Consider the following 27,955-nt stretch of genomic DNA (forward strand, 5'->3'; position numbering starts at 1 on the left):
GCAGACTCCACACTCGCATTAAATCAAACTCTCTTGCTCACACACAGGTCTACCAAATAGTATGAGAGCATACAAACTCCACTCATCACACACAATCACACACACAATCATATACACAATCACACACACACAATCATACACACAATCACACACACAATCACCCCCACACACAATCATACACACAATCACCCCCACGCACACAATCATACACACAATCAGCCCCACACACACAATCATACAATCGCACAATATCATGCATAATCACGCTCACGCGCACACACACTCGCACTCATATATAATCACAAAATCACTCTCACACAATCACAAACAAAGACAGATCCCCCGTGTAACCTGAACAGGCTGTTGGGGCAAGTGCTGTTAGCGAGTAGCACCTATGAAGGCCGATATAGGTGCTCGCGAACAGCAAGTTGCCCCAACAGTCTGTTAAGGCTATTCGGGGCGTCTTTGTCTTTGTTGTGATATATACGTCAGCCATCCATCTGCCATACGTATTACTCCCCTTGCTGTCACACACAAGACCAGATCTCATCCTGGATCATCTTTACTTAAGAGTCATCGTGAGCCAACAGACGATTGATAAAGAAGCACGCGGGGGACGCCCCGTGTTGTGTTCTCCACATTTTTATTGCTTCATGAGGATGGAGCGAGTCTCGCACAGACACAGACGACACGAGCGACAGACGGCACGGCAAGGCACGCGAATCGATCAATCGGCACACACACACACGGTCGAGCATCCACGGCACGCAATTCGACCGACCGAAACCCATCGGCACGCGCGGATGACCGTCGACGCGGCGGCGGGGGTTGAGTCACTCGGCACGCAAACAGAACGGGCGGACGCGCGCGGGTCGCCCGTCACATCGACACTTGAACGCGGCAGCTTTAAAGCGGGGTCGCACGCACGCACGCGGCGGAGAGAAACGGACGACGGGTCCCACCCCCCTCCCCAACTCCCCTTTGTGACGTCACAATAAGCAATCGGAGGTGACGTCACCGCGCGCCAACAGGGGGAGTGGCGTCGTCACTGCCCCAACAGACTGCGCGTGACGTCGTTGACTCACTTCACAAGGTGGCGCGAGGGGAGGGGGGAGGGGGGATTGGGTGGGGGCAAGGAGGCAGGGAGGGGGGCTGGGACACTGGGCGTCCCAATGCAGCACGTGATCCCAAGCGGAATTCCACTTGAGTACAGGGGGCTCGTGACGTCACCCAGTTGCCATATTGGTGCGTTTATCCGCCATCGCGTTGTTATCGCTGTCTCGAAGCCTCGCTCGTCAGTAGAAGCTCAGGACGAAGGGATAATTACACTCGTCGGATAGTTCATTAGTGTTCCGAGACAACGGGATGCATGGGTCTTGATTGGGACGTGAGAATCGTCAAGGGAGCTACGGATCGTTGCTTGCATCGCTACCTGCCGAATGTTTAGTCATATAGCGATTCCTTTACAAAGTTAACAGAAATCTATTCATCGATCTAATCACGATTCTGATTGAATTGCATCGCCAGTGGTTCATCGGATTGCGCCAGTCCAAAATGAATATTTTGATTCTGGCTGATTTGATCTGTGCCTAATAAGTAGAACAGGGCAATACAGGGTCATGACCCCACTCCCCCTACCATGTGAGCACGCAATGGGAATCAAATGAATGGAATCGCCGCTTGTAATCGATCCAGCGAAGTTCGGTGTTGGACCGCATAAATTTGGCTTCGAACTTGGACCGAGTGCCGGATTATTCAAGTAGCACAAGTAGCTACTACACGAGTAGCTACTACACGAGTAGTAGCTACTACACATGTAGTAGCTACTACTCATGTAGTAGCTATGGGCCCCGCACTTTCAAGGGCCCCACGCGAAATGCTTTCAAGCTATCAATTCCGGTTCAGTGATTCTGCACTTGCTCGATTACTATAGTACTATACTGCCTTCAACTTTAATGAACTACTGGGTGTTTAAGGTTAGCGATTTGTCGTATTATCTGGCTAATGAAAACATACAATTACTTTACTGTGCAAGTAAAAAATGTGTGTTTTAATGTTTTTTTATTTAGAGCCCCTTTATAACATATGCTACAGGCCCCGCACTAGCTTAGTCCGGCACTGCTTGGACCCATAATAATCTAACAGAGAGGGCCTTGCCTGTAGCATCGGGCATATAATCGTCATCGGTGAAAGCAGGCCCGACCCTGCTGATGAGAAACCGAAGTACTGGAGTCGAAACTGGTCTTGCTCGCGTTGATCCAATGCCGCTGAAATGATGCACTCCCAGGATGTCGTGCGGCGCTGATGGGATGTGTTAAAACCAAACTAAAGAAAGTACGTGGAGGGACAGATCTACGAAGGAGACGTGTTGTCTGCTCTCCTATTGTTATTTAAGGTTCTCCGCAATGACCCCTTATGATTAGAATCAGCAGCATCACCAAATCATTCGCACAAATAATTATTTGGTGATACTGCTGCTTTGGCAGCACAATTAACAAATTTGATGTGTGTGATATGTGAAGAAGGGGCATTGCCCAAAACGTCGCCTATTATATATATTTTAAGGCCATACACACACACGGGTTATCTGACGAATGTGTTCGACGTTTTTTTTTTGTTTAAATGCCTCGTCGCTGTCCTACCGCAATGTTCACCAGCAAGGGGAACGCGTGACGTCACCGGCCACAGCTGCAGTTGCGTGCCCAGTGTCGCCAGGGGGCCACGTGGCCTCAACATCGTCACGTGGCCTCAACATCGTCACGTGGCTTCAACATGGCCCGTGGCGGGTGGGTGGGGGAGGCCACGTGGCTTGAGAGGCGCGCGTTAGCGGTCGCTTAACACGGAATATGAAGCTTCAAGTGACACGGAATGAGTAAAACACGAACCCAGGCAACCAATCACACGGGCGAGTACTTCATTAATTCGCTTTACCGACCACCCCCTTCTATGCCGGAGTTTTAACCCCGGCGGCGGCTCAGTGTCGCCACACGATGACGCAATTTGTGCTGAGATTTAGGGCTGTGACGTCCCCGCGTATGACGCGATGACGTCAGTGGACGGGAGAGGGAGCCGCGCGCAGCCACGTCAATTGTGCTGGCGGGCGCGATGACGTCACAATGCCAGCACGCCTCGCTGACGTCACTGCGCCGTTTGTGCTGAATAGGAGACTGACGTCTTCCTCGCGCGAAATGTATTAACCTGTGACGCCATCGCTGGATTGCGGTGACGTCATTGTGCTGTTTGACGACGTCATTGCGCCATGATGTCATCGCACAGCACATACAGAGAGCGGTGACGTTAGTGCGCATGTGACGTAATCGCCAATGATTTGTAACGTTATAGTACACGACATGTGACGTCATCGCTCGACACGAGCCGCTAGCAACGAAGTCATTAATGTTCGTGACATCATCAACTTAGTTGTAGACGTCAAATTATAATAAAATGTGTTCTATATCCTATTAAATATATGCTAATTATATAATTCTATGTCATATAGTATATTCATATATATTCTTCTGCTATTCATTCTAAAATCTTGTACATCATTCGAGTAATATAATTTATCGTTTTTTTTTTGTTTAAGATGTCGATTTTCAAAGACACGAAACACGAGGACACGGTTACACACGGCACTACACGAACACTTACACAGCTGGGTACGTGAGTGTGGGGGGGGAGGGTGCACCTAGCCTGGCACAAGCGCCATGGTGATGTTCACCACCACTTAGTGGCGAATGGCGGCTTTATGTTGTTGTTGTTGTTGTTAGGTGGTGCTGTATTGTGTGTCTGTACTCTGGGCTGCATAGGTGCTCGCTAACAGCACTTGCCCAAGCAGCCGATGTGGGCTATACGGGGGAAGGGCATCATTTGTGATCGGTGTGCGTCTGGCAAACCATCCTCCCCGACTACCTGTGGTGCCAGCTGGGAGTTTTGTGGTGTAAAGTCATTGGGGGAACGTCTCACCTGTCAGCCGACTACCCTCGCGACGTGCTCACACCCAGTGCAGTGGATAACCAAGCAAGCAGAGGCGTCTCCAGTGCCTCTTGGCCACCGGGCAAGGTTTGGCGGGGGGCCTCCAGAAGCGATGGGCACCCACTGCGGCTGGTCAAGTGGAATGACTGAATGTGACGAGAGGCTGACGCTCATCTTGTCAGAGGAGCCGAACAGCTGTCCAGCGTACCACCTGCACCTCTCGGATGCAGAAGGTCCGGTGGAGTGGTGGACGGTTTCTGACTCCCAAGTCACCACGAGAGATGGACAGTCCTCGACTCGGGGCAGGATAACAATCGGATTATGGGGAGTCGCTCTTCTGAATGAAGAAGTCAAAGGGGGTTGTGGGAGCGTGGCGGTGAGAAGCCGCTCACGTTTCCCATCAACAGGAGGCAAGGAAGAGTGGTGGTGGTGGTGGCTGCCTATGCCCCAAATGATTAGTCAGATTCTCGTTGTGACCTCTTCTCCCAGATGTCCGCTAAAGTGGCCCCTCTCGGATTGGGTGACTGTTAATGCTCACGTGGGCCATTGAGTTAGCACCTGGGTAGGAGTAACTCGCAGTCAATGGGGTTCTGATCGTCTCAACAATCATGGTGGGGGAGTGGGGGGGCTGCTAGATTTCTGTGCTGGAAAGTGGCTTTTAATGACCAGCACGCTGATTCGTCATCCGCTCTTCCACACAACACCTCGGGTGCTTTCCAAGAACATCTGCTGGACTATACAGGGGCGGAACAGTGAATGTGAGCCCACGTACCCTTGACACCACGGAGCTGATCTGTCCATTGACCACCAGATTGTCTGTAAGATGCGCCTGCCTTCCTTCCACTGTGCTGCTGCTGCTGCTGGTGGTGGCCTTCCACCCGAGACCCCATTCCAACGCTTAAAGCTTGGTCTCAGCCAGCTGCCGTGGGAGGGTTAGCAAGAATTTGATCGTCACTTTAATACCTGAGTGGGTCATGACGCAAGCACCTGGGCAGGAGTGATTGGAAGGCATGGGCCAGATCAGCTCAACAATAATGGTAAGAGGCTGCTAGATGCTTCTGTAGCCAAAGTTGGCTTCTTCCTCAACCCCTTCTGCCAATGCCAAGAGGAGATGGATGTGGTCTAGGTGTTCACACTTGCCAGGTAACCCACAGAGCACTGTACAGGTGCGTGCGGGGTACGGGTGGGCACCCTATACATGTGTGTGCATGTGTTTGCACCACCTGTGTAATTGTGTTCCAGGTGCGTGTAGCTAAGAATGTGTGCAGGTGTGAGTCCCCCAGTACAGGTATGTGCAGCTGTGTGTGTGTGTGTACAGGGGTGCGTGCCCCTTATACAGGCTTGTGCCCTAGACGGGTGCGTACAGGTGTGTATGTATGTAGGTACAAGTGCATACCTTATACGGTCCCTATAGGTGTGTGCCCTGCACATGAGCGTGTGCAGGTACAGGTAAGCGCCCTGTACAGGTGTGTTCAGCTACAGCTCTGTCCCCTATACAGGTGAGTGCGTGTGTGCGTGACCTCTACACGTGCACCCTATACGCGTGACAGATAAGATTTGTGTGCAGGTTTAGATAGGCAAGTGTCCTATGAAGATTCGTAGAGGTGTGCGTGCAGGTATACAGCCCTATACGGGCGAGTGCAGATGTGTGCCCTGTACAGGTGCGTATGGGCGCAGGTGTACCGGTGAGTGCTCTGCATCGCATTGCAAAGCTACACAGGTGAGTACGGTTCGTTCGCACCTGTGTAGCTGCGTACACGCGCGTGCAGGCACAAGGTCGTACCTGGGCGTGCGTGCGCGCGCGCGTGTCGGTGCGGTGCGGGGCGGTGCGGTGCGTGGGCCCACGCGCGAGGCTGCGGTCGTGGAGTTGGAGGCGAGGCTGGGGGTGGGCCGCTAGCTGCGCACCAGCAGCTTGAGGTCGACGCGGCCCACGAGGCGGTCGCGCGCCGACAAGGGCACGTTCTCGGCGTAGATGCGGCACTCCAGCCGCACCTCGACGTCGCGCGTCACGTTCATGAGCTGCACGGCCACCAGCGGGTTCACGTAGCCCGCGTGCCGCGCGCGCCCCAGGAAGGGGTAGTAGTGCATCGGGAAGCCGGCGTAGCCGCCCGCGCCGAAGTAGCGTATCGCGCTGATCTTGCCCTTGTCCTCCTCGCGCTGCGCGGAGAAGGACGCACGGGTGACGGTGATCACGACGGCGGTGGTGGCGGTGGTGGCGGTGGTGGCGGTGGTGGCGGTGGTGGCGGTGGTGGCGGTGGCGGTGGTGGCGGTGGTGGCGGCGGTGGCGGTGGTGGCGGCGGTGGCGGTGGCGGCGGTGGCGGCGGTGCCGAGTTCGATTCCCGCTCAGGGGCCGTCCATAAATGACGTCACGCGACTTTGGACGATTTTTTACCCCCCCCCCCCTCGTTACACGGTGTCACAAAAAGTCAGACCCCCCTCAAATATGACGTCACAGAGCTCTGCCCCCCCCCCTCCCCCCCAAGACCATATTTCCATTTTGAAAATAAAACATGCTTCAAATCGCTTTAAACTATTGTCATTCTAGTGCGTATTTAATGTGGCGCTGCACTCTGATGTTGTAGAAGAAAACATTTATTAAAAAGGAGGCGTTGGAAAGCTGAAATTTAGCATAACATTTACTTGAAAATATTAATCGTCTAAATACAACTGCAGATGTTCAGAATATTCTATTGAAATTCTCTTATAATTATCATATATTAAAAGTAATTATAACTATTAAAATATACTTGAAACTTTGTATGAGAATGAAGAAAATTGAAGAGTACAATTATAACAATCACACATTCATTCCACAGAATGAAAAGCCCTGGTAGGATCATTAAAATCTAAATGTTGAATAACAAAATTTATGCTTCTCAATTTTCCGATGGAGAAGCAAAATGCTCCTTCATGGAATAAATAAAAGGTGACCTTAGTAAATTTAAATAATAAAATAGTTAATTATGAAAATTCATCAAAATTAGTGCTGTTATAACAATTCTATTTAATTAAGTAGAGCGTGTTGTCTATATTTAAAGTTGCGCATTTTTATGTGACGTCACATTTCTCAAACCCCCCCCTTGTCACACATCGTCACAAATGTCTGACCACCCCCCCCCAGGTGCGTGACGTCATTTATGGACGGCCCCTCACGGTCACCAACACCGGTGACGATTATCTGAACCGGTGTTGGGCCTCCCCGAGGTCGACTCAGCCTCAAATGAGTACCCGGTGCGGTGTGTAAACTTCGCCATTAGAGAGACAAAGGCGGCCAGGCGTGGTGCTGGCCACCCACCCCCTCGTGTGCCGTGCCGGCCTTCATAGGTGCTACTCGCTAACAGCACTTGCCCCAACAGCCTGTTAAGGGCTACACGGGGATCTTTGCCTTTAGAGGTGGTGGTTGAGCCGTTCAGGTGGCGGTGGTGGTGCGAGGTCAAGAGGTCACAGCACTATTTGTGACATCTGTGAGCGGTGTGGTGGGCCAGTGGGGTGTGTGGTGTATGTGGTGTGTATGGTGTGTGTGGCGTGTGTGGTGTGTGTATGGTGTGTGTGACGTGTATGGTGTGTGTGGTGTGTATTTGGTGTGTGTATGGTGTGTGTGATGTGTGATGTGTGTGGTGTGTGTGATGTGTATGGTGTGTGTGTATGGTGTGTGTGGTGTGTGTGTGGTGTGTGATGTGTGTGGTGCGTGTGATGTGTGTGGTGTATGTGATGTGTGTGTGGTGTGTGATGTGTGATGCGTGTGGTGTATGGTGTATGGTGTGTGTGGTGTGTATGGTGTGTGTGGTGCGTGTGATGTGTGTGGTGTATGTGATGTGTGTGGTGTGTATGGTGTGTGTGGCGCGTGTGATGTGTGTGGTATGTGATGTGTGTGGTGTGTGTGTGGTGTATGTGATGTGTGTGATGTGTGATGTGTGGCGTGTGTGCCCGTACCTTGAAGTTGCAGGCCACAGGCACCACATTGGGATGGTATTTTAACCCGATGGGCAGGGTGTCATTCTTTGGCACCTGGAGAAACACGCGGGGGGGGGGGGGCGGTACTCAGTGTAAACAGGGGGGGGGGGGCGGTAGATGAAGTCAAACGCTGCAAGTGAAGTGACTGACTGTCGGCCTCCCAGGGCCGACGGTCAAGGCAAGAGGCCACGTGGCGCCCGGCAACGGAATGCGGGAAGCTGCAGCTTGGGACTCCGAGGCTGCTGCAAACCCAGCCCTGAGCCTCAACCCCTCTCCCAGCCCTGAGCCTCAACCCCTCTCCCAGCCCTGAGCCTCACCCCCACTCCCAGCCCTGAGCCTCACCCCCTGCCCAGCCCTGAGCCTCACCCCCTGCCCAGCCCTGAGCCTCACCCCCACTCCCAGCCCTGAACCTCACCCCCTGTCCCAGCCCTGAACCTCACCCCCTGTCCCAGCCCTGAGCCTCACCCCCTCTCCCAGCCCTGAGCCTCACTCCCTGCCCCAGCCCTGAGCCTCACCTCCGCTCCCAGCCCTGAGCCTCACCCCCTCTCCCAGCCCTGAGTCTCACCCCCTCTCCCAGCCCTGAGCCTCACCCCCTCTCCCAGCCCTGAGCCTCACCCCGAGTCGGCGGGCGAGCGGTGACAGGCAGAGTGGAGACCACACAAAGCTAAATAAGTCCCCCGGGGGGGCGGGATGGGGGTGAGGATGGGGTGTGAGGTGATGACCAAAGCGAAGTTACAAACACAGACACCGACGTCCTCCTGAGTGAGGAGAGAGAGGGCGGGGCGGGGCGGGGGGGGGCAGTTCGGTGTGGGGGTGGATAGAGGGGTTAGAGACGAGAGGGGAGGTGTGTGATAAGAGACATCGGAGAGAGGAGAGTGAGGGGGGGAGATGAAGAGGAGGAGAGAGGAGAGTGAGGAGGAGAGAGATGAGAGGACGACCCAAACCCGCTGGCTGTAGGGTGGCCACAAGTCAGTCGCACAGCTCGTGGATGTATACACCTATTTGTGAAGACCTTTTGAGTGTTATCCCCTTCTTGTCTGTATGGTTTCGTCTGGGTGATATGATTTCCTCCCATGTATAAAACACTCTTCCCATAGGGTGTTTAGAATCTGGAGAACACAGTAATAAACTCCCTTTATTATTTGATCTTCAAGTAATCCAAAAACTGCAAGGGACAGAAGGCCAGGCCTTGAGAGAGCAGGGCAATTGTAATGTCGTGTGCTCTTGACTTCCATTCTGGGTCACCAGACCTTGATGCGATCATCACTGTTCATGTAGAAAATAATGCCACTGCATGATGCACGCACAGAAGAATACAATGTGGCTGTTAATTTTTTCTATCTTACTAAAAAAAGGAGAGAGAGGTGAGGGCGAGGAGGGAGGGATGATGGGGTGGGGGGTGAGATGAAGAGAGCAGCAATGGAGAGCGAGGGAGAGAGAGAGAGTGTGTGGTGGGCATGTGATGAGAGGGAGGGGAGGTGTGGGGCTGAGGCTTAGGAACAAAACTTATCGGGTGATATTTTTAGTTGCTCATGAGACACCGGCAACTAAGACTCTTGCGCACACGTGCACACTCACACACGCACAAACACACACTCGTGCATGCAGCTACCCACGTATACATCGACACACACTCGTACAGATGGAAATACACAGAAGCCCTCTACTGTATTGCCGTTATCAGACTGTTGGGGTGAACGCTGTTAGTGAGCGCCTATGAAGACAGACACACACACTGACTACACATACACACACTCTCATACAGACAGACACACACACTGACTACATACACACACTCTCATACATACAGACACACACACTGACTACATACACACACTCTCATACAGACAGACACACACACTGACTACATACACACACTCTCATACATACAGACACACACACTAACTACATACACACACTCTCATACATACAGACACACACACACACTCATACATACAGACACACACACACACTGACGACACAGACAGACACACACACACACATTGACTACACATACACACACTCTCATACAGACAGACACACACACAATGACTAAACATACAGACACACACACTGACTACAGACAGACAGACACACACACACACACTCATACATACAGACACACACACACACTGACGACACAGACAGACACACACACACACATTGACTACACATACACACTCTCATACAGACACACACACACACAATGACTAAACATACAGACACACACACTGACTACAGACAGACAGACACACACACACACACTCATACATACAGACACACACACTGACTACAGACAGACACACACACACACACGCGTACAGACGAACACGCAATTACTCAGCGTCACGCCCGGGATCCCGTGACGCGTTTAATTTGCTGACAATTTACTGTGCACAGTTTCCTATCCGTATGTCCTTTCCAAGGACACACACCATTTAATACTACACACACACACAAACAAAGGCCCCCCGTGTAGCCTGTATAAACTATTGGGGCAAGTGCTGCTGTCCTCCTGTTAGCGAGCACCTTTGATGACTGGCACGGCACACGAGGGGGGGGGGGTGGCCAGCACGACGCCCGGCCCCCTTTGTCTCCCCCAGTGGCGATGTTTACTACACACCACACCAGGTACTCGTTTGAGGTTGAGTCGACCTAGGGGAGGCCCAAGAGCCGGTTCAGATATGGCTCGCCAAACTGGTGGGAATTCAAGAGCGAGTCACCAGATTCGGAGCGCGGCGCGCTAACCGCTGCGCCATCGCTCCTACACACACATGTAGACACGCACGTACACTGTGTATCATCGCACTGTATATCTTACACACTGCGTATATCTTACACACTGTGTATCTTACACACAGTGTGTAAAGCGCCGACGCAGTGTTCCGTCACTCTCGCGTGTACGTCGATTTTTTTTCACACCGCACGTAGCCAACCGCGCTAATCGGAGGTGCGGGGGAAGGACACCAAACTAAACACAACAAGCGGATTCTAAAGAAATATCAATCTAGATGATGATGATGATTTAAAAGCGCATAGCTCCAGTGGCTTCCTAATATCGGAAGGAAGAGCGTTCCAGACGGCCGCAGAGGCGCATCTGAAAGCGCCGCGCGACGCGGTGGCCATCTTTGTTCGATGGTTTATCCAAAAGCCGCCGCTGCTGCTGCTGCTGCATGAGCGGAGTTCGCGTGACGATGGTTTATGCTCCTTGACGAGATCAGCGCGGTGTTGTGGTTTAGAGAGAGGCGCGAGGATGGACCATGGACAAGCAGGAAGGCAGCAGCCATTCTGTGAGCCGGCGCAAACAATTTCCCAAGCTCTGCGGTCCTCTACGTGTGCAGGTGTTGTCTGCCGATGCACGAGTGCTTACACGCCGGAGGAAACCGGAGCGCCCGGAGAAAGAAAACGCACGCGTGAGAGCGAGGGAGAAACACTCGATCCCGTACAGATTGAATAGGTGGAGTCCACACGATTTGCTGTACCGCCTTCTCCTGGCGAGGCTGGGTAATATGGCGTGTGCGACGACTGTGTGTGTCAGCACTGTGTGTGTGTCACCACTGTGTGTGCTACCACTGTGTGTGTGTCACCACTGTGTGTGTCACCACTGTGTGTGCTACCACTGTGTGTGTGTTACCACTGTGTGTGTGTCACCACTGTGTGTGTGTCACCATGTGCGTGTGCTACCACTGTGTGCGTGTCACCATGCGCTGTCGTGAACGCGAGCGCGTGTGTGACCTCTGGCAGGAAGCCGATGACGCGGTTGAGTTTGATGATGACGCACGGGTTCCCGCTCGAGTAGCCGAAGTCGGGGTCGGTGAGGCCCGAGCAGTCTCCCAGCCACTCGCGCTGGAAGCGGCAGGCGCTCTCCGCCGAGTGGGGGTCCGGGCCCGAGAGGCGTGCGGGGCCGGGCTCCTCTGCAAGGGGGATAGGGGGGCAGTAAGGAGCCCACGTCACGACATTTATCCGGGTTCCACATCTGCAGCGAATGGCGTTCACTCAAACCCAGAGGTCGCAACCGGGTACCCGATACCCTACCCGATACCCGGCTACCCGTACCCGGCCGGGTACGGGTAGCCATTTGCGACCCTGGTGCGGCCGGGTACGGGTACGGGTAAGGAATCAAAACCCGTTTGCGACCTCTGCTCAAACCCCATCCACCACCACCACCATCCCCCAGCCTCCCCCACAACAAAAGTCGGTCCCTCGAAAATCGCCTGCAACCAACTGGACCGCGGGCAACGCGAACTGCTTTGTCCAACGTCTCAGCGAGTGGCTGCGGCATTTGCACCTTCGCCGCCTGTCGCCAGAGGTTCGCCGCGGGGTTGAAATCCGGCGGCGGTGGTGGTGGTGGCGGTGGTGGTGGCGGTGGCGGTGGTGGTGGCGGTGGTGGTGGCGGTGGTGGTGGTGGCGGTGGTGGCGGTGGTGGTGGCGGTGGTGGTGGTGGTGGCGGTGGTGGTGGCGGTGGCGGTGGTGGTGGCGGTGGTGGTGGTGGTGGCGGTGGTGGTGGTGGCGGTGGTGGTGGTGGCGGTGGTGGTGGCGGTGGCGGTGGTGGCGGCGGTGGTGGCGGTAGTGGCGGTGGTGGCGGTGGTGGTGGTGGCGGCGGTGGTGGCGGTGGTGGCGGTGGTGGTGGTGGCGGTGGTGGTGGTGGCGGTGGCGGTGGCGGCGGTGGTGGTGGTGGGGGAGGAGGAGGATGACCTCGCCGTCGCTCACCGCCGCACTTGATGAGCTTCGTCTGCTTCTCGTTGTTGTAGGACTCGAGCAGCGAGCTGATGCTCTTGTTGTGCAGCTCGATGGAGTGGCGCTCCGACAGGGAGTAGTAGATCTCGGCGCGGAAAGGCTGCGGGCGCACAGACAGACCTGGGGGGGGGGGGGCAGGGGGAGGGGTGGGGGGGTAAGGAGGGCAGGTGAGTGGCTAGGAGATGTTAACTACCTCGCCTGGTGTACAGGAGGTCGTGGGTTCGATACCGACCACGGCGCCTGCTGTACACTTGGAGTTTGCGTGTCTCTCTCTCTCTCACGGTGGTCGCGTGGATTTGTCTGCTGGCTCTCCGGGTTTCCCCTCCACATTTATCATCAACATCACGCTGCTAGACATTTACACGCGATGAGCCACTTCGTTGCAATAACATGTGTTGCCAGGTCGCTTCTGAAAAAGGGCCGCGTAGCTCAGTGGGTCTTACCGGGTAATGTTTAAAATAGTTTAGTTTGGAGAGAATGCGGGATTGGGTGACCAGATGACCGAGCGGGCGGGTGAGTGAGGTGGAGGGTGAGTGAGTGAGGTGGAGAGTGAGTGAGTGAGGTGGAGGGTGAGTGGGTGAGGTGGAGAGTGAGTGAGTGAGGTGGAGAGTGAGTGAGTGACGTGGAGGGTGAGTGACGTGGAGGGTGAGTGGGTGACGTGGAGGGTGAGTGGGTGAGGTGGGGGGTGAGTGGGTGAGGTGGAGGGTGAGTGGGTAACGTGGAGGGTGAGTGGGTGAGGTGGAGGGTGAGTGGGTGATGTGGGGGGTGAGTGGGTGAGGTGGAGGGTGAGTGGGTGAGGTGGAGGGTGAGTGGGTGAGGTGGAGGGTGAGTGGGTGACGTGGAGGGTGAGTGGGTGAGGTGGAGGGTGAGTGGGTGAGGTGGAGGGTGAGTGGGTGAGGTGGAGGGTGAGTGGGTGACGTGGAGGGTGAGTGGGTGAGGTGGCGGGTGAGTGGGTGAGGTGGAGGGTGAGTGGGTGAGGTGGAGGGTGAGTGGGTGACGTGGAGGGTGAGTGGGTGAGTCGCTCACCCGGGGGGAGGATGCGGTCCTGGTACTGGGGCGTGTACTTGTTGATGGTGAGCAGCAGCGCTTGGATCGTCCCGATGAAGATGGCGGCCAAGAAGCCATAGAAGACGATGTAGAAGAGGATGATCTTAACTGCGCACGGGACATCACCATCAACATCATCATCAACGTCACCATCAACATCAGCATCAACATCATCATCAACATCAGCATCATCATTAACGTCACCATCAACATCAGCATCAACATCAGCATCAACATCATCATCAACATCAGCATCATCATTAACGTCACCATCAACATCAGCATCAACATCATCAACATCATCATTAACGTCACCATCAACATCAGCATCAACATCATCAAAACCATCAACATCATCAACATCAGCATCTTCAACATCATCACCAGCAGCAGCAGTAATATGATCGGCATCGGCAGCTGCAGTATCATCTTGAGCATCAGTAGGAGGAGTAATATTAGCATTGTTATCAGCAGTGGCAGAATTGTTATCACCATCACCACCACCATCACCACCACCGTCACCATCATCAGCAAAGCGTCTCTGCGCGCCTCGGAGCGCCCGTTTGCTTAACCCGGGCCCGGAGCCAGTGTTGGAAACAATTCCACATTGCCATGACGGGTGCCTGGCTCATAATATACACCCCCCCCCACCCCTCGCACTCGCCCCTCTATGTCATCCTCCTCTCTCACTCACCTCTCACCCCCTCCCTCCCCTCCCCCTCTCTCTCTGATCCCCGTTCCCCCTCTACCCCTCTCACTCACCCCTCTATTTCATCCTCTCTCCCCTCTCACTCACCTCTCACTCACCCCCCTCCCTCCCCCTCTCTCTCTGATCCCCTCTCTCCCTCTACCCCTCTCACTCACCTCTCACTCTCACCCCTCCCCTCCCTCCCCCTCCCTCTCTGATCCCCTCTCTCCCTCTACCCCTCTCACTCACCTCTCACTCTCACCCCTCCCCTCCCTCCCCCTCCCTCTCTGATCCCCTCTCTCCCTCTACCCCTCTCACTCTCACCCCCTCCCCTCCCTCTCTCTCTGATCCCCTCTCTCCCTCTACCCCTCTCACTCTCACCCCTCCCCTCCCTCCCCCTCCCTCTCTGATCCCCTCTCTCCCTCTACCCCTCTCACTCTCACCCCCCCCCTCCCCCTCTCTCTCTGATCCCCTCTCTCCCTCTACCGCTCGCACTCAGCCCCATGCCGCACCCTTTCCATTCACTCGCCCCCTCTGCCGCTCTCACCTGGCGCTCGTCGCCGTGGCAACGGCCAGGTGACCATGGAGAGAGGGGGGAGGGGGGCGGCGGTGAGGGGCGAAGCAACGCATCATCATCGTCATCATCGCACGGCATGTTCTACCCACTGCTGGATGAAGGCCTCCTAAAGCCAGCGGCAATCCCTCACGGTCCCGCAAACGAACAATGAATCCGCACGACGCGACGAATCCATCGCTCCATCTCCGCATTGCTGGGGCAGCATCGTCCCTGCGAGCGCTGTGCCCTGTGCCAGCACGCGGCTGTGACTGCTTGACGATTCTACTTCGACGCCACAGCAATCTCGCACTCGCTGTCTCAACTATGTATATATTGTTGGTAAAGAGCCACTGAGTTACGTAGCGATTTCTCAGGAGCGGCCTGGCTGTCACGAATGACAGCTGAACGAAGTGGCTTGTCATTTGGAAATGTATAGCAGCCAAATACTCCAAACACCAGATGTTGATTTTAAATTTGGAGGGATCGGAGAAAAATCCACGCGACCACGGTGAGAATGAGACACCGCAAACTCCAAATCTACAGCAGCAGGCGTCAGGGTCGCGATCGAACCCACGACCTCCTGTACACCAGGCGAGGTAGTTAACATCTCCTAGCCGCCGTTGCGCTGTTTGATTTGCAGCGTCCATCGCTCTGTCTCTCGGTGAGATTCAGAGCCACCAAAACACAGTAAAGACGGAACGTTGGCAGAACGTTGGTCCAACGTTTCCAACCACATGCCAACGTTGTGCGAACGTTTCTATGTTTGCTGGGAAAGCGCAGAAACGTTTGAAACCCCCCCCCCCCAATAAAAACCGGCCAATATATATTGAAACAACTGCCTTTAAATAAAACAAATCGTCACCGTCTTTGCATGTATTTATATCTCTCCCAAACCCTCACAGTGACACCATTGGAGAAAGAACAAACAACAACAGCAGCACAATCCGCGCGGCGCCGCGTGGACTGGGGAACTGCCGCGGAGTCGTCGCCCTCGGCGAGGGGCGCGGGCCGCGTGCGGGACGAGCCGCGACCTTCACGTGACCGCCACGCGGCCCCCCCCCCCGCCATCAAACCCCCCCAACACCATCAACCCCCCACCACCACCCCCTCACCATCCCCCCCCCCCCACCATCAAACCCCCCACCATCAAGCCCCTCCACCACCCCCCACCATCAACCCCCCACCATCAACCCCCCCCACCACCCCCCACTATCAAACCCCCCCCACCATCAACCCCCCCTCACCACCCCCCACCATCAAACCCCCCACTATCAAACCCCCCCCACCATCAACCCCCCCTCACCATCCCTCCACCATCAAACCCCCCCCACCACCATCCCCCCACCACCAGCCCCCCCACCACCATCCCCCCTCTCACCATCTCATTCACGAGACGCGCCTCGGTTCATCACGATTTGTAGTTAAAGGAAAAAAAAATCAACGAATTGCCGTGAGGTGTGTGCCAACGATGAGACACAAACAATCAGAATGTTACAAATCATATCCTAGGGGAAATCCGAGAAGCTATGAAGCTCTTCCCACCCCCCCCCACCCCCCCTCACAAATGTCCAAGTAGATGTCCACTCGGGTCTCGTAAGCTCAGCCAGAGGGGAGCTGCTGGGATGGCGGGGTGGGAAGACACCACCGCCGTGCATAACAGGTGCTATAGGCTGCTTTGGGGCTACGATGGGGGTAGCAGAGTGCGGTGCAGCGTAACACATTGTTGTACTGCACTGTCACATGGCGGGACACGGCGTGCCAGGCCCTCATCCAGCAGTGGATTGACAAGCAGGGTGTTGGAGGTGGTGGTGGTTTCGTTTTTAGCGAGAAGCCAGTTTTTTTTGGCGGAAATTTCCAGCCAATAAGTGACGCGTTGACGTCACGACGTCGCTCGACGCGTTGATGTCACGACGCCGCTCGACGCGTTGACGTCACCGCGCGGCGGGTGGACCTGTGCGCGGTGACGTCATCGCGCACAACCCGCGTCTCCAAGGGGATCGCGGTGGGCCCGTTGCCACGGCGACGGAGGTACACAATCTAACGTGTAATTGCATAACGTGTGCCCATTGTACATGGACACACACACACATAGATACCGCACGCGTGCACAGCACGCGGTGAATGTGAGAAATTCACGCAAATAAAGCCCGATGTAAAGTATATAATAGGCGACGTTTCAGGCAATGGCCCTTCTTCACAGCACCTGAATAAAGAGACTGGAGGAGATACATTTTTTTGTAAAATACGTCTTTTGTGGTGACCAGTTTTTTAATTGGCGAATATTCAGTCCACTGCTGGATGAGTCCCCCCCCCGCCCGCAAACGCCGTGCCGACCGTGGGGGTAGTTTGACCATACTTCACCACACGCTGGTCAGAGCGGGTTGGTGTAAGTCACACGCGCACACACACGTACAACTGTTACCACCATTCGCCACTTCGACGCAAAAACAGACATCATTCTCCATCATCAACACCATCATCATCATCATCCTCTTGGAACATCATCGTCATCACCATCATCATCCCCGATGGACATCGTCGTCGTTCCGTATAAACATCACCACCAACATCCTCCTCTGTGAACATCATCACCATCCTCATCACTTGTGAACATCATCCCCATCATCACCATCCTCTGTGAACATCATCCCCATCATCACCATCCTCATCACCTGTGAACATCATAACCATCCTCATCCCCCATCATCACCATCCTCTGCGAACATCATCACCATCCTCATCACCTGTGAACATCATCCCCATCATCATTCCCCCATCATCACCATCCTCCCCGCCCTTCGCGCTTCAGCGCCGACGTCACCCACGGAGGAGGCGGCCGTCAAGGGGGGCGGGAGAGGTCATCGTGGCAGAGATGGAATCGCGAGGGTGGCAGCGACGAGGATTTCATTCGGAGTGGGATGAAGCGAGCGTGCGCTCTGGACGTACAGGGGAGAGCGCATGGAGAGAGCTAGCAGAGAGAGATGAGATGAGAGAGATGAGGGAGGGAGGGGAGAGAGAAGAGAGATCATATTTCGTGAAATCTTTCATTAATAAAAGGGGGGGGGGGGCACATAAAGCAAAGCATTGGAAAAAACAAAAAACGAAATGATGAACGAAGCAAAGTGCCGACTACACCGAGCATCTTCTTGTTTCCTCTGATCGTAAACAATAAGAGGAATGGAAGAGAGATGGAAGAGAAACGCGATGGGTGGCAAGGAGGGGAGAGCAATGGGGAGGGAGATCTCGAGAAGATCTTGAAGAGATCTTGAGGAGGGAGCCGGCAGAGGGTGTGGGAGGGAGAGTCTGGGGATTTGTGAGAGCGGGGAGAGTGAGGGGAGAGTGATGGGAGAGAGGCCTGATAAAGATGCACATTCTTAGCGCAGAGACAATGGGATGGGGAGGGAAGAGAAGAGATATGTCGGAGAGAGAGAGAGAGAGAGTGGGAGGGAGGGAGGGAGAGGTGTGAGGGATAAATAGCGAAGAGAGAGAGAGCGAGCGAGAGCGTGGAAGAAAGAGCGAGGGTTGGGAGATGGCAGAGAGAGGAAATAAATATGGGAGCTGAGAGAGACTTTGCGAGAGAGCGAGAGAGAGAGACAGCGAGAGAGAGACAGGAGAGAGAGAGAGAGAGACAGCGAGAGAGAGAGCGATAGAACGAGGGCGGAGCGGCGAGAGGGGACAGAGGGAGGGGGATGCGAGAGGGCGAGACAGGGGAGAGAATTTGGGGAGAGAATTTGGGGAGAGATAGGAGAGCGCGTGGAATGGAGGGGAGAGCGATGGGGAGGGAGAGCGAGGGACGGAGAGCGATGGGGAGGGAGAGCGAGGGGAGGGAGAGCGATGGGGAGGGAGAGGTGAGGGAGAAGCGTGATCAGAAGGGCAAACCGTCTCTCCCCGCCCATCTCACGTTCCACCCCCTCCCCCCAGCCCCCCGGCCCCCTCTTTATCGCCAGCAGAGATTGAATTTGAGTAAAAAAAAAAGAGAATTTTTTTTCCAATCCTAGAACGAATTCTATCAATTTATGTATGTTTTTTATACGTATTTAATTATAATAAATTTACGATAAGCGTAAATCATATTTCCGTTTTTTTATCGGCATTTTAAGTGGTTGAATCAAGAGAGAGAGAATATAAAAGACGAAATATATGATAAATAATGCTACGTGTGCTTCCGAATTAATGCGTCGACGCGCACGTGATTTAAATGCGCTGCGGGTGTCGGGGCGAGCGAGACGCGGCTAAGATGCACGTGCCCACGGAGGACGGGGAACCTCCGGGAGATGGAGCGGTGGAATCGGATCGCGTCGCGACGCCGTGACGTGACGGCGACGACGACGACACTTAGGGAGGTGGCATTCATCCAGCAGTGGAAATGCCGTCGTGAGTGAGCGTGTGGGTATTGTATCTGGGTGTCGTGCGTTTGTGCTGCTTGTGTATGGAGACCGATAGCGTCTCACACGATGACAAAGACCCCCCGTATAGCCTTAACAGACCGCTGGGGCACACACGCCCGTACATGCACGCATCTATATACATGCACGTACAATGTTGCATATGTACACGCATAGACATGCACACACCCGCTCGCACACACACACACACACGCGCGTGTGAATATACACGCACGCACACCCCCACACACATACGCCGAAACATGCGCGCGCAAACACGCTTGTACATGCACGCATAGATATGCACGTACAACCTTGCACATCAATACCCTTATACGGTACGTGCACACACACACACACACACGCTTGCAGGTAGCTAAACATCCATACGCCTATGCATGCACAACGCACACGCCCACACGTACGCATACCCCGACATGCACACACATGGACACCCCGATACATGCATAGGCACGCACCTTTACCCATGCACGTACGTGCACGAGCAAAATACATGAACATACATGAACACACCTATGCCGCTGATGTGAGCGGTGAACGGGAATCGAACTTAGGTCGCCGGGTTCGTAGCGCAGTGCACGAACCACTGCTTCCCACATACAGACAAAGAGCCCCCGTGTAGCCTACACAGGCGGTTGGGGCAAGTGCTGTTAGCGAGCACCTATCAAGGCCTGCACGGCGCCCGAGGGAGTGGTTTGGACAGAACCTGGCTCAACCGCCTTTGTCTTCCCAGTGCTGATGTTTACCCACCGCACCAGGTACTCATTTGAGGCTGAGGCGACTTGGGAGAGGCTCAGGACCAGTTTCCGTTACTCGAACTCGGGCTGCCGGGTTCATAGCGTAGTGCGCTAACAGCTGTGCCACAACTCCGGTACACATGTACAGACACGCACACCTCTGCACACCTCTACACACACACACACAGACACCTGTACGCACACACACCTGTAGATGCACACTTGTACAACAACAACCGCCATTCGCCACTAAGTGGCGGTGACGTCACCACGACGCTTGTGCCAGGATATGTGCACCTTGAGGCCACGTGAAGTGTCGAACGCCCGCTGGCAGGAGGTCACGGGGCAGACCCAGGTGCCACGGGTCGACTGACTGAGATGACTGAGATGACTGGCTGATGCACAACCTGTGCCCCTACTGTGCCAACTTGCTGTGCTTTAGCCACCCGGCGCTCAGCTCGTTGTTGTGAGCTCCCCTGCCCTCCATTGTTGCTGGAAGGCGACTACCTCCAACTGCCCAGTAGCGTCCTTCACGAGCCTCCTCCACAGAGGTCGATCTTGACACCGCTGGTACCAGTCATCGGCAAGTCCACTCAGCTCCACGTCCTCCTGTATCACATCACTCGATCTCTTCTCTAAGCCGAGCCGCGCCCGTTTAGCCCTCTCTATTCGGCCGAACCAAAGCTTTTTAGGCATGCAGGTGGCTGGGCATGCGGGCAATATGACCCAGCCAACGCAGCCTTGCCTGCTAGAGGAGCTCACCGATGGGACTTTGTCTAGATCGTTTAAGGATTTGTGAGTTTCTCACACAATCCAGCCAGGTTAAACCCAGGATGGATTGTAGACAGGCCAACCTCAATGTGTCTAACCAGCGTTGATTTTCCATTAGGGAGGTCCACGTTTCGCAAGCGTAGAGAAGGGAGGGCATGGCCGTGGCCGAGAAAACGCTTCGTGTGGAGCGAAAGACCAGGTCGCTTCCACACAGCGTTATGTAGCCGAAGAAAAGATAATGCCACTCGACTGATTCGGAGTGAGGCCTCTGCTGTTAAACGGAGCCAGTCATGAGCACACTGCCTAGGTATGGAAAACTCTCCACTCTTTCCACAACTGTCCTATTACCAATTGGGAGTTGTGGGGGTGGAGTGCCTGATGCTACAAAATATCCAGGCAAGTGCTTAGTTTAGGTGGGGCTGATGGTAAGGCCCCACCTCTTAGTAGCACGCTCCAGGTTCAGCAACAGCGTCTCAAACTCCTCCTCTGAGTGAGCAGCAATCACCAGATCATCAACATGGTTGACCAATAGGGAGCCATCCCTTGACCGTACCTGGGCATCGATCAGCCTCCCATTGTATCTGTACCAAATTGAAATTTCTCCGGTACAACCATTGAAGGCTTCACGAACTACGTAGTTGAAATAGATGTTAAATAGTATGGGAGTTAGAGGACATCCTTGTCACGCCCCAAGGTGAACAGGGAATGGCTCTGACTCCCGGCCACGTAGTTTAACCCGGGCCTGCCCACCATCAAGAAGGTCCTTAATGATTGTGAGCAGATAATCGGGGACTCCGAAAGCATGAAGAACAACCCAGAGCCCAGGCCTACTGATGGTATCATAGGCCTTGACCAGGTCAATAAAGCAGAAATGTAGGTCCTGTTGGAATTCCTACACCTCTGCTGTAGCAGACGGACAGAAAAAATATCATCTGTGCAGGACCGCCCTTTCCCGAAACCACATTGGGGCTCCGCAATCCTCCCCTCAGCATGCCTGGCAAGGTGATGTTGAATAATCCATGCCAGGACCTTTCCCGCCACACTGAGGAGGGAGATGTCCCTGTAGTTTCTACAATCTGTGCAGTCCCCCTTCTTAAACAGGGGGACCACCAGGGCATCCTTCCAATCCTGTGGAACCTGTCCAGTGGCCCAGACTGTTATTATGATGTTATATAGGGCAGTCTGCGCACAAACGCCACCTTCCCTCAGCTTTTTCTCAGCCTGCCAGAACATCTCCTCTGTCAGCTAGGGTGTCTGGGGAGGTTTAGACCGTGCACCCAAAGCAGCCATTGCAGCTGCATGAGCCACACTTCTAAACCTTGCCCATTTCCCCTCGGCATCAGGAGCAGTGGGAGACGATGCCAACCTCAGTTGCAAGCGATGATGACATTCTCGCTTGAAACTTTCACCAGCTACCTGAGGCCACTGTGGGTTTGAACGGGGTCCTGGATGTACACCCACCACCGGAGTGGAAGAGTGGCAGGAGCATCTTGCAGATGACAAGTTGATGGTCAGTGGGCAGATCAGCTCCACCGTAGGTCCTCGTGTCAAGGACATGGGCCTGCATCCGCTGATCCGTCACAACATAGTCCAGAAGATGTTCTTGCGTGGACCCAGCGTGTATCCATTATGTTGTGTGGATGCGCCGATGCCGGAACAGCGTGTTGGTGATTACAAGCCCATGGGCTGCACATAAGTCTATCAGCCTCCTACCGATGTTATTGAGCTGATCTGGCCAATGCATTCCATCTCTCCAGACCAGGCGCCAACATCATGACCCACTCGAGCATTAAAGTCACCTAACAGGATGACTATATCCCGACGGGCCACTTTAGCTCGCACCTGTGACAGGAGGTCATAGAAGGCATCTGACTCATCGGCCTTGCCTGCATCCCTCTACTGATGTTCATCTTCGGTAGGGGCATAAGTAACTACGACCACCACTCCTCCCCTCTGGTTGGTGGGAAGGCGAGCCCAAAGTAGCTTACAGCTTCCCACATCTCACCGCCACGCTCCCATGCCTCCTTAATTATTTTTCTTCAGAAGAAGAGCCACCCCCTGTTGTTTGGCAGTCTCCTACCCCGAGTAGAGGACTGTCCACCCCTCATGTTGGCAGAGGCCAGAGCCAGTCCACCGGACCTTCTGAATGCTGCAGAGATCCAGGCGGTACCATTCCAGCTCCAGACAAAGGAGTGGCAGCCTCTCCTCCGAAGTGAGCGTTCAAACATTCCACGTGGCGAGCCGGAGTGTTTTTTTGTAGTCCAGCAAAACAACCCCTTACCTCCCCGTTGGTGCTGGATGGTAACGCTGTGGTGAACAGTGCCATGGGGGGAGGGTCAATTTAGATTGTCTACTCCCCTCACGACGTTTGAAGCCACCGCAGCGGCCAAAAGGAGCTACGGACTGGTGCGAGAGGCTAGTAACCCTCCACCTTCAATTAATTACCACAAAACCACGGATAAAATAGAGCTAAGCTTGTGCTGGAGGCCCAGGCGTCTTTGACATCTCCTGGCCAAACCCTATTTTGCAGAGCCAGGAGACTGAATCCTTACCCTCGGGGTTCCTCCAGAAACACACCTGTACACACACCTGTGCACACACACCTGTACACACACGCACCTGTAGTTGCACACATCATGACAAGTGGGGTACAACAAGTGGCAAGGTGGGCGTGGTGCTGGCTATCCACCCCCTCGTGTGCCGTGTCGGTCTTCATAGGTGCTCGCTATCAGAAATTGCCCCAACAGTCTGTGAAGGCTACGCGGGGCATCTTTGTTGTTTGCAGGGCATGCGGTAGCAGTGCGGGTGTACGTGTGTCGTGGGGAGCGGTGGGGCAGTGGTTAGCGCGCTGCGCTACGAACCCGGTGACCCGAGTTTGATTCTCGCTCACGGCCACCAACACCAGTGACGATTATCTGAACCAGTCATGGGCTTTCCCCTAGGTCGACTCAGCCTCAAATGAGTACTTGGCGCGATGTGCAAACATCGCCACTAGAGAGACAAAGGCGGTCGGGTGCGAGGTTGTCCTAATCAACCCCTCGTGAGTGAAGTGTGAGTGAGTGAGTGAGGTGTCTGTGTGTGTGAGTGAGGTGTGAGGCACGTGTGAGTGAGTGAGTGAGGGAGTGAGTGATGGAGTGAGTGAGTGAGGAGTGAGTGAGTGATGAGTGAGTGAGGAGTGAGGAGTGAGTGAGGAGTGAGTGAGGAGTGAGTGAGTGAGGAGTGAATGAGGAGTGAGGAGTGAGTGAGGAGTGAGTGAGTGAGTGAGGAGTGAGTGAGTGAGGAGTGAGGAGTGAGGAGTGAGGAGTGAGGAGTGAGTGAGTGAATGAGTGAGTGAGCGAGTGAGTGAGGAGACGTGTGCCCCCAGCCTGCCACTCACACCAGCTGGAGCCCGTCCTGCCCAGGATCTGCCTCGTCTCGGGGTTCCACACGAACACCTTCCAGCTGGTCTTCTCTCCCGCGAAGCGATTTGCCGGGTCCATGGCAGCAGCGGCAGCGGCGGCGGTGGCGGCTCTTCACAAGCATCACCATGACACCGGCATCACCATCATTATGGGCATCGCCAGCATCGGCATTATTATCATTAGCATCATCATCGACGGTATTATCATTATTGGCATCATCATCCGACATCATCAGCATCGGCGTCATCATCGGAATTATTATGGGCAGCATCATCATCGGCATCGTCATCGGTATCATCATTATCGTCATGACCAGCATCATCGGCATCATCAGCATCATCGGCATAATGATAATCGGTATTATCATTATTGGCATCATCGGCATCATCATCGATATCATTATCATTGGAATTATTATCATCGACATCATCATTGGCATCGTCATCATCGGCATCATCATCAGCATCACCATCATCACCATCATCATCACCATTAGCATCATCACCAAAATCACCATCAGCATCACCATCATCACCACCATCACCATAATCATCATAATCAGCATCACCATCATCAGCATCATCATCAGCATCATCATCAGCATCATCATCACGAACATCACCATCATCACCACCATCATCACCACCATCACCATATTCACCACCATCATCACTAACATCATCATCAGCATCACCATCAGCATCACCATCACCACCATCATCACCAACATCACCATCAGCATCACCATCAGCATCATCATCAGCATCACCATCAGCACGACGCACGCAGCGATGGCGCGACACAGCAGTCACATCGAGTCTGTTGCGTAGTTGCAGAGCTTCGCGGTTCAATCGTCGGCCTCCCTGGTTAATACCACTGACGGTTTATTTCACCTTTCAAGAAAGATACACGCGCCCCGTCTGCTTCCCGGAGGACGTTACAAATCCCGTGACGTAGGCGATCGTGTCCCGGCGACTCGGTCCAATTTTGCCAAAATTGACTTTCAAATGACTCACTTGGGAGAATCACATCCCAGCAATCATCGCAGCCCCCCCCCCCCTCTTGGCCTTGTGTCTTTGTTTCATCGCACAGGGGCAGCTGCCATCAGGGGGTCCCCTATGCTTAAAACAACAAGCTTGAAACTGAAATGCGATGCAAGCCGCTTTGATTTGCTGAGACACGTGCAAGCACGTCCCATACGCACGCGCCTCGTCAGCTTTGTCATCATAATTACAGCTCCCCCACCGACGCTAAGCCCCCCCCCCCCCCGTTCGTTGTCAATCCACCGCTGGATGAAGGCCAGTTCAGGTATCACGAGCCAATAATGTGAGCCAGTGTGTTAACCACTGCGCCACCGCTCCTCGCGCTCAGTCTGAACAATGTAATCAGCAGCAGCAGCATTACAAAAAGCTGCTGCTGGTGATGAAGCAGCCCGTCACTAAATCGGCCGGAACGCGACCCGATCTCAAAAGCTGAGCTGGGATTTGAGCCAGAATAATTGGTGGGTTGGTGCCGGCCGTGATGGCTCTGACATGGCCACCGTGAACCCCGAGGCAGGGAGACAGAGGCACCCACGCAGAGGCAAGGCGACTTGAACCACCGAGGAAGTTTTAATTGTGTCCGACCTGGCCACTATGAACCCTCTGAGTGAGAGAGAGAGGAACGGGGGGGGGGGGGGAGATGGACAGGCCACGGTCTCGCAGGAGCTCCTCAAGCGATAAGAGGGCTCGTGGAGCCAGGGCGGGTCGCTGTTGGGCGGGCAATGTGAGCGCACGAGACGGAGGCTGCTCGCAGCAGTCGGCAGGCAGGGGGCAGTGCAGCAAATAGGATTGGTCTTCATGCCCCTCCCCCCACTTATCTCCAGACCCCCCCCGCCCTTCCCCACCCCCCCACCAGTCTGCACCGACCAACGTGGTGAAGTATGGTCACGTAGCCGCCTACGACCCTCGCGGCGTGGCGAGAAATCTTCGAGCGGCAGTGGAATCACGGACACGGCTCGTATGGCGCAATTAAACTAAATTATTTAAACTATAAACTATTTTTTTTAATTATAATTTTACCAGGTAAGGCCCACTGAGCGATATAAAAAAAAATTCAGAAGCGACCGGGCAATCACAAATGATAGCTCAACGAAGTGGCTCATCATCATCATTATCATCACGTGGAAATGTGCAGCAGCCAAAGACTCTAAACGCGCGATTCTAAATGTGGAGGGAAAAACCGGAGGAGCCGGAGAAACATCCACGCGACAACGGGGAGAGAGACACGCAAACAGGCGTCAAGGTCGGGATCGAACACACGACCTCCTGTACACCAGGCGAGCTAGTTAACATCTCCTAGCCACCGTGATGATGAGAGAGAGACGCAAACTACAAATCTACAGCAGGCGTCGTCAGAGTCCAGATCGAACACACGACCTCCTGTACACCAGGCGAGCTAGTTAACATCTCCTAGCCACCGCTGCGTCTCGTCTGTACGTTGATAAAAACGAGCATCGGGCGTGATTCACAGCCCAGCGTCCTCAACGAATCTACCGTTGCACTGAAGGTCAGGGGCCGGTTGATATATCACACTCGCCACTGATGTTCGCCGTGGCCCGGGAATTGAACCCACGTCCCGCGGGGTTCTCAGCAGCAGCAGCAGCGCGGTTTGCCAATAGCCGCTGCGTCATCGCTGCGATCCGCGTCTCGTTTAACCGAATATCGACCGCGGTCAAATCCACCGCTGGATGCATGCCAAACGCACGTCCGCGTAATCCACGTGGACATCTAATTCACGCACGCGATCTCGCATATGTGCACACGTTACGTGTCTAACGTCTGTATTTTTAAAGACACATTTACACGCCAATATCGCTCGCAGACTCGGATCGATATTTACGAGAATTAATTCCTGTCTTAATTATGAGTGGTTAACAGGTGTGTGTGCTGCTGTTGCTGATGATGGATGATGATGATGCTCAAGGTGATGATTTCGCCGCTGATGATGGTGGTGGTGACCTTGACGATATTGGGGTGCTCGGCACGATGCTGCTGCTGCTGCTGCTAACTGCTACTGCCGATGATGCTGCGATCGCTGATGGCGCCTCTGATGTTAATTACACTGCAACTTGATGCTGCTCATACGACTGATGTTGCTGCTGATGATGGTGGTGATACGAATACCACTCACTCACCATGCAACAACAGTGTCACCTGATGCTGCTACTGCTTCTGCTAACCGCGCTATTGAGGATGTGATTACTGATCCTCCGACTGATGCTGTTGTTGATGATGACGCTGTTGTTGACGATGCTGTTGCTGTTATTGCGTAGCGAGTACCTGAGCGTGCGTGCGTGTAGATGAGGAGGAGGAGCTGGTCGGAGCGGAGAGAAGGAGAGAAGGATCCGCGTCTACCGGCTCTGCTATTTAAACGAGGGAGCGCGTGGGGGGGAGGGAGGGTGGAAGGGGGGGTTGAAGGGGGGGGGGGTGTACAGGGGGAGTGATGAACGCCGCCGGGGAGAGGGGGGGGGGTTGAGGGGAGGGGTGGCGTCGAGATGGTGAGAAAGGGGGGGGGGGTGATGGAGAACGGGGGAGGGGTGATGGAGTGTCTGGGGTAGCAACTGGTGAGGGGCGGGGCTGTCGCGAGAGGTGTGGGGGTGTAACGGGTGCGCGTGTTAGTGGGGGAAGGTTTGATAGGGAAGA

At 54.3% G+C, this 27,955-nt stretch overlaps 1 protein-coding gene across 1 annotated transcript; it reads right to left on the minus strand.

Moving 5' to 3' along the window:
• Window positions 1–626: 626 nt before the first annotated feature.
• Window positions 627–27,683, minus strand: LOC144942250 (sodium/potassium-transporting ATPase subunit beta-1-like). Its single transcript, XM_078868997.1, has 7 exons — window positions 27,593–27,683; window positions 24,248–24,381; window positions 13,693–13,821; window positions 12,640–12,786; window positions 11,665–11,843; window positions 7,909–7,983; window positions 627–6,132 (listed from the first exon to the last, which is right to left on the minus strand). Exons 2-7 carry the CDS (start codon window positions 24,348–24,350, stop codon window positions 5,869–5,871), a joined length of 897 nt encoding a protein of 298 aa, XP_078725123.1. The 5' UTR covers window positions 24,351–24,381; window positions 27,593–27,683; the 3' UTR covers window positions 627–5,868.
• Between the last annotated feature and the right edge of the window lie 272 nt (window positions 27,684–27,955).

The sequence above is a fragment of the Lampetra fluviatilis genome, chromosome 27 (assembly GCF_964198595.1).
Source record: "Lampetra fluviatilis chromosome 27, kcLamFluv1.1, whole genome shotgun sequence".
Taxonomy (NCBI): domain Eukaryota; kingdom Metazoa; phylum Chordata; class Hyperoartia; order Petromyzontiformes; family Petromyzontidae; genus Lampetra; species Lampetra fluviatilis.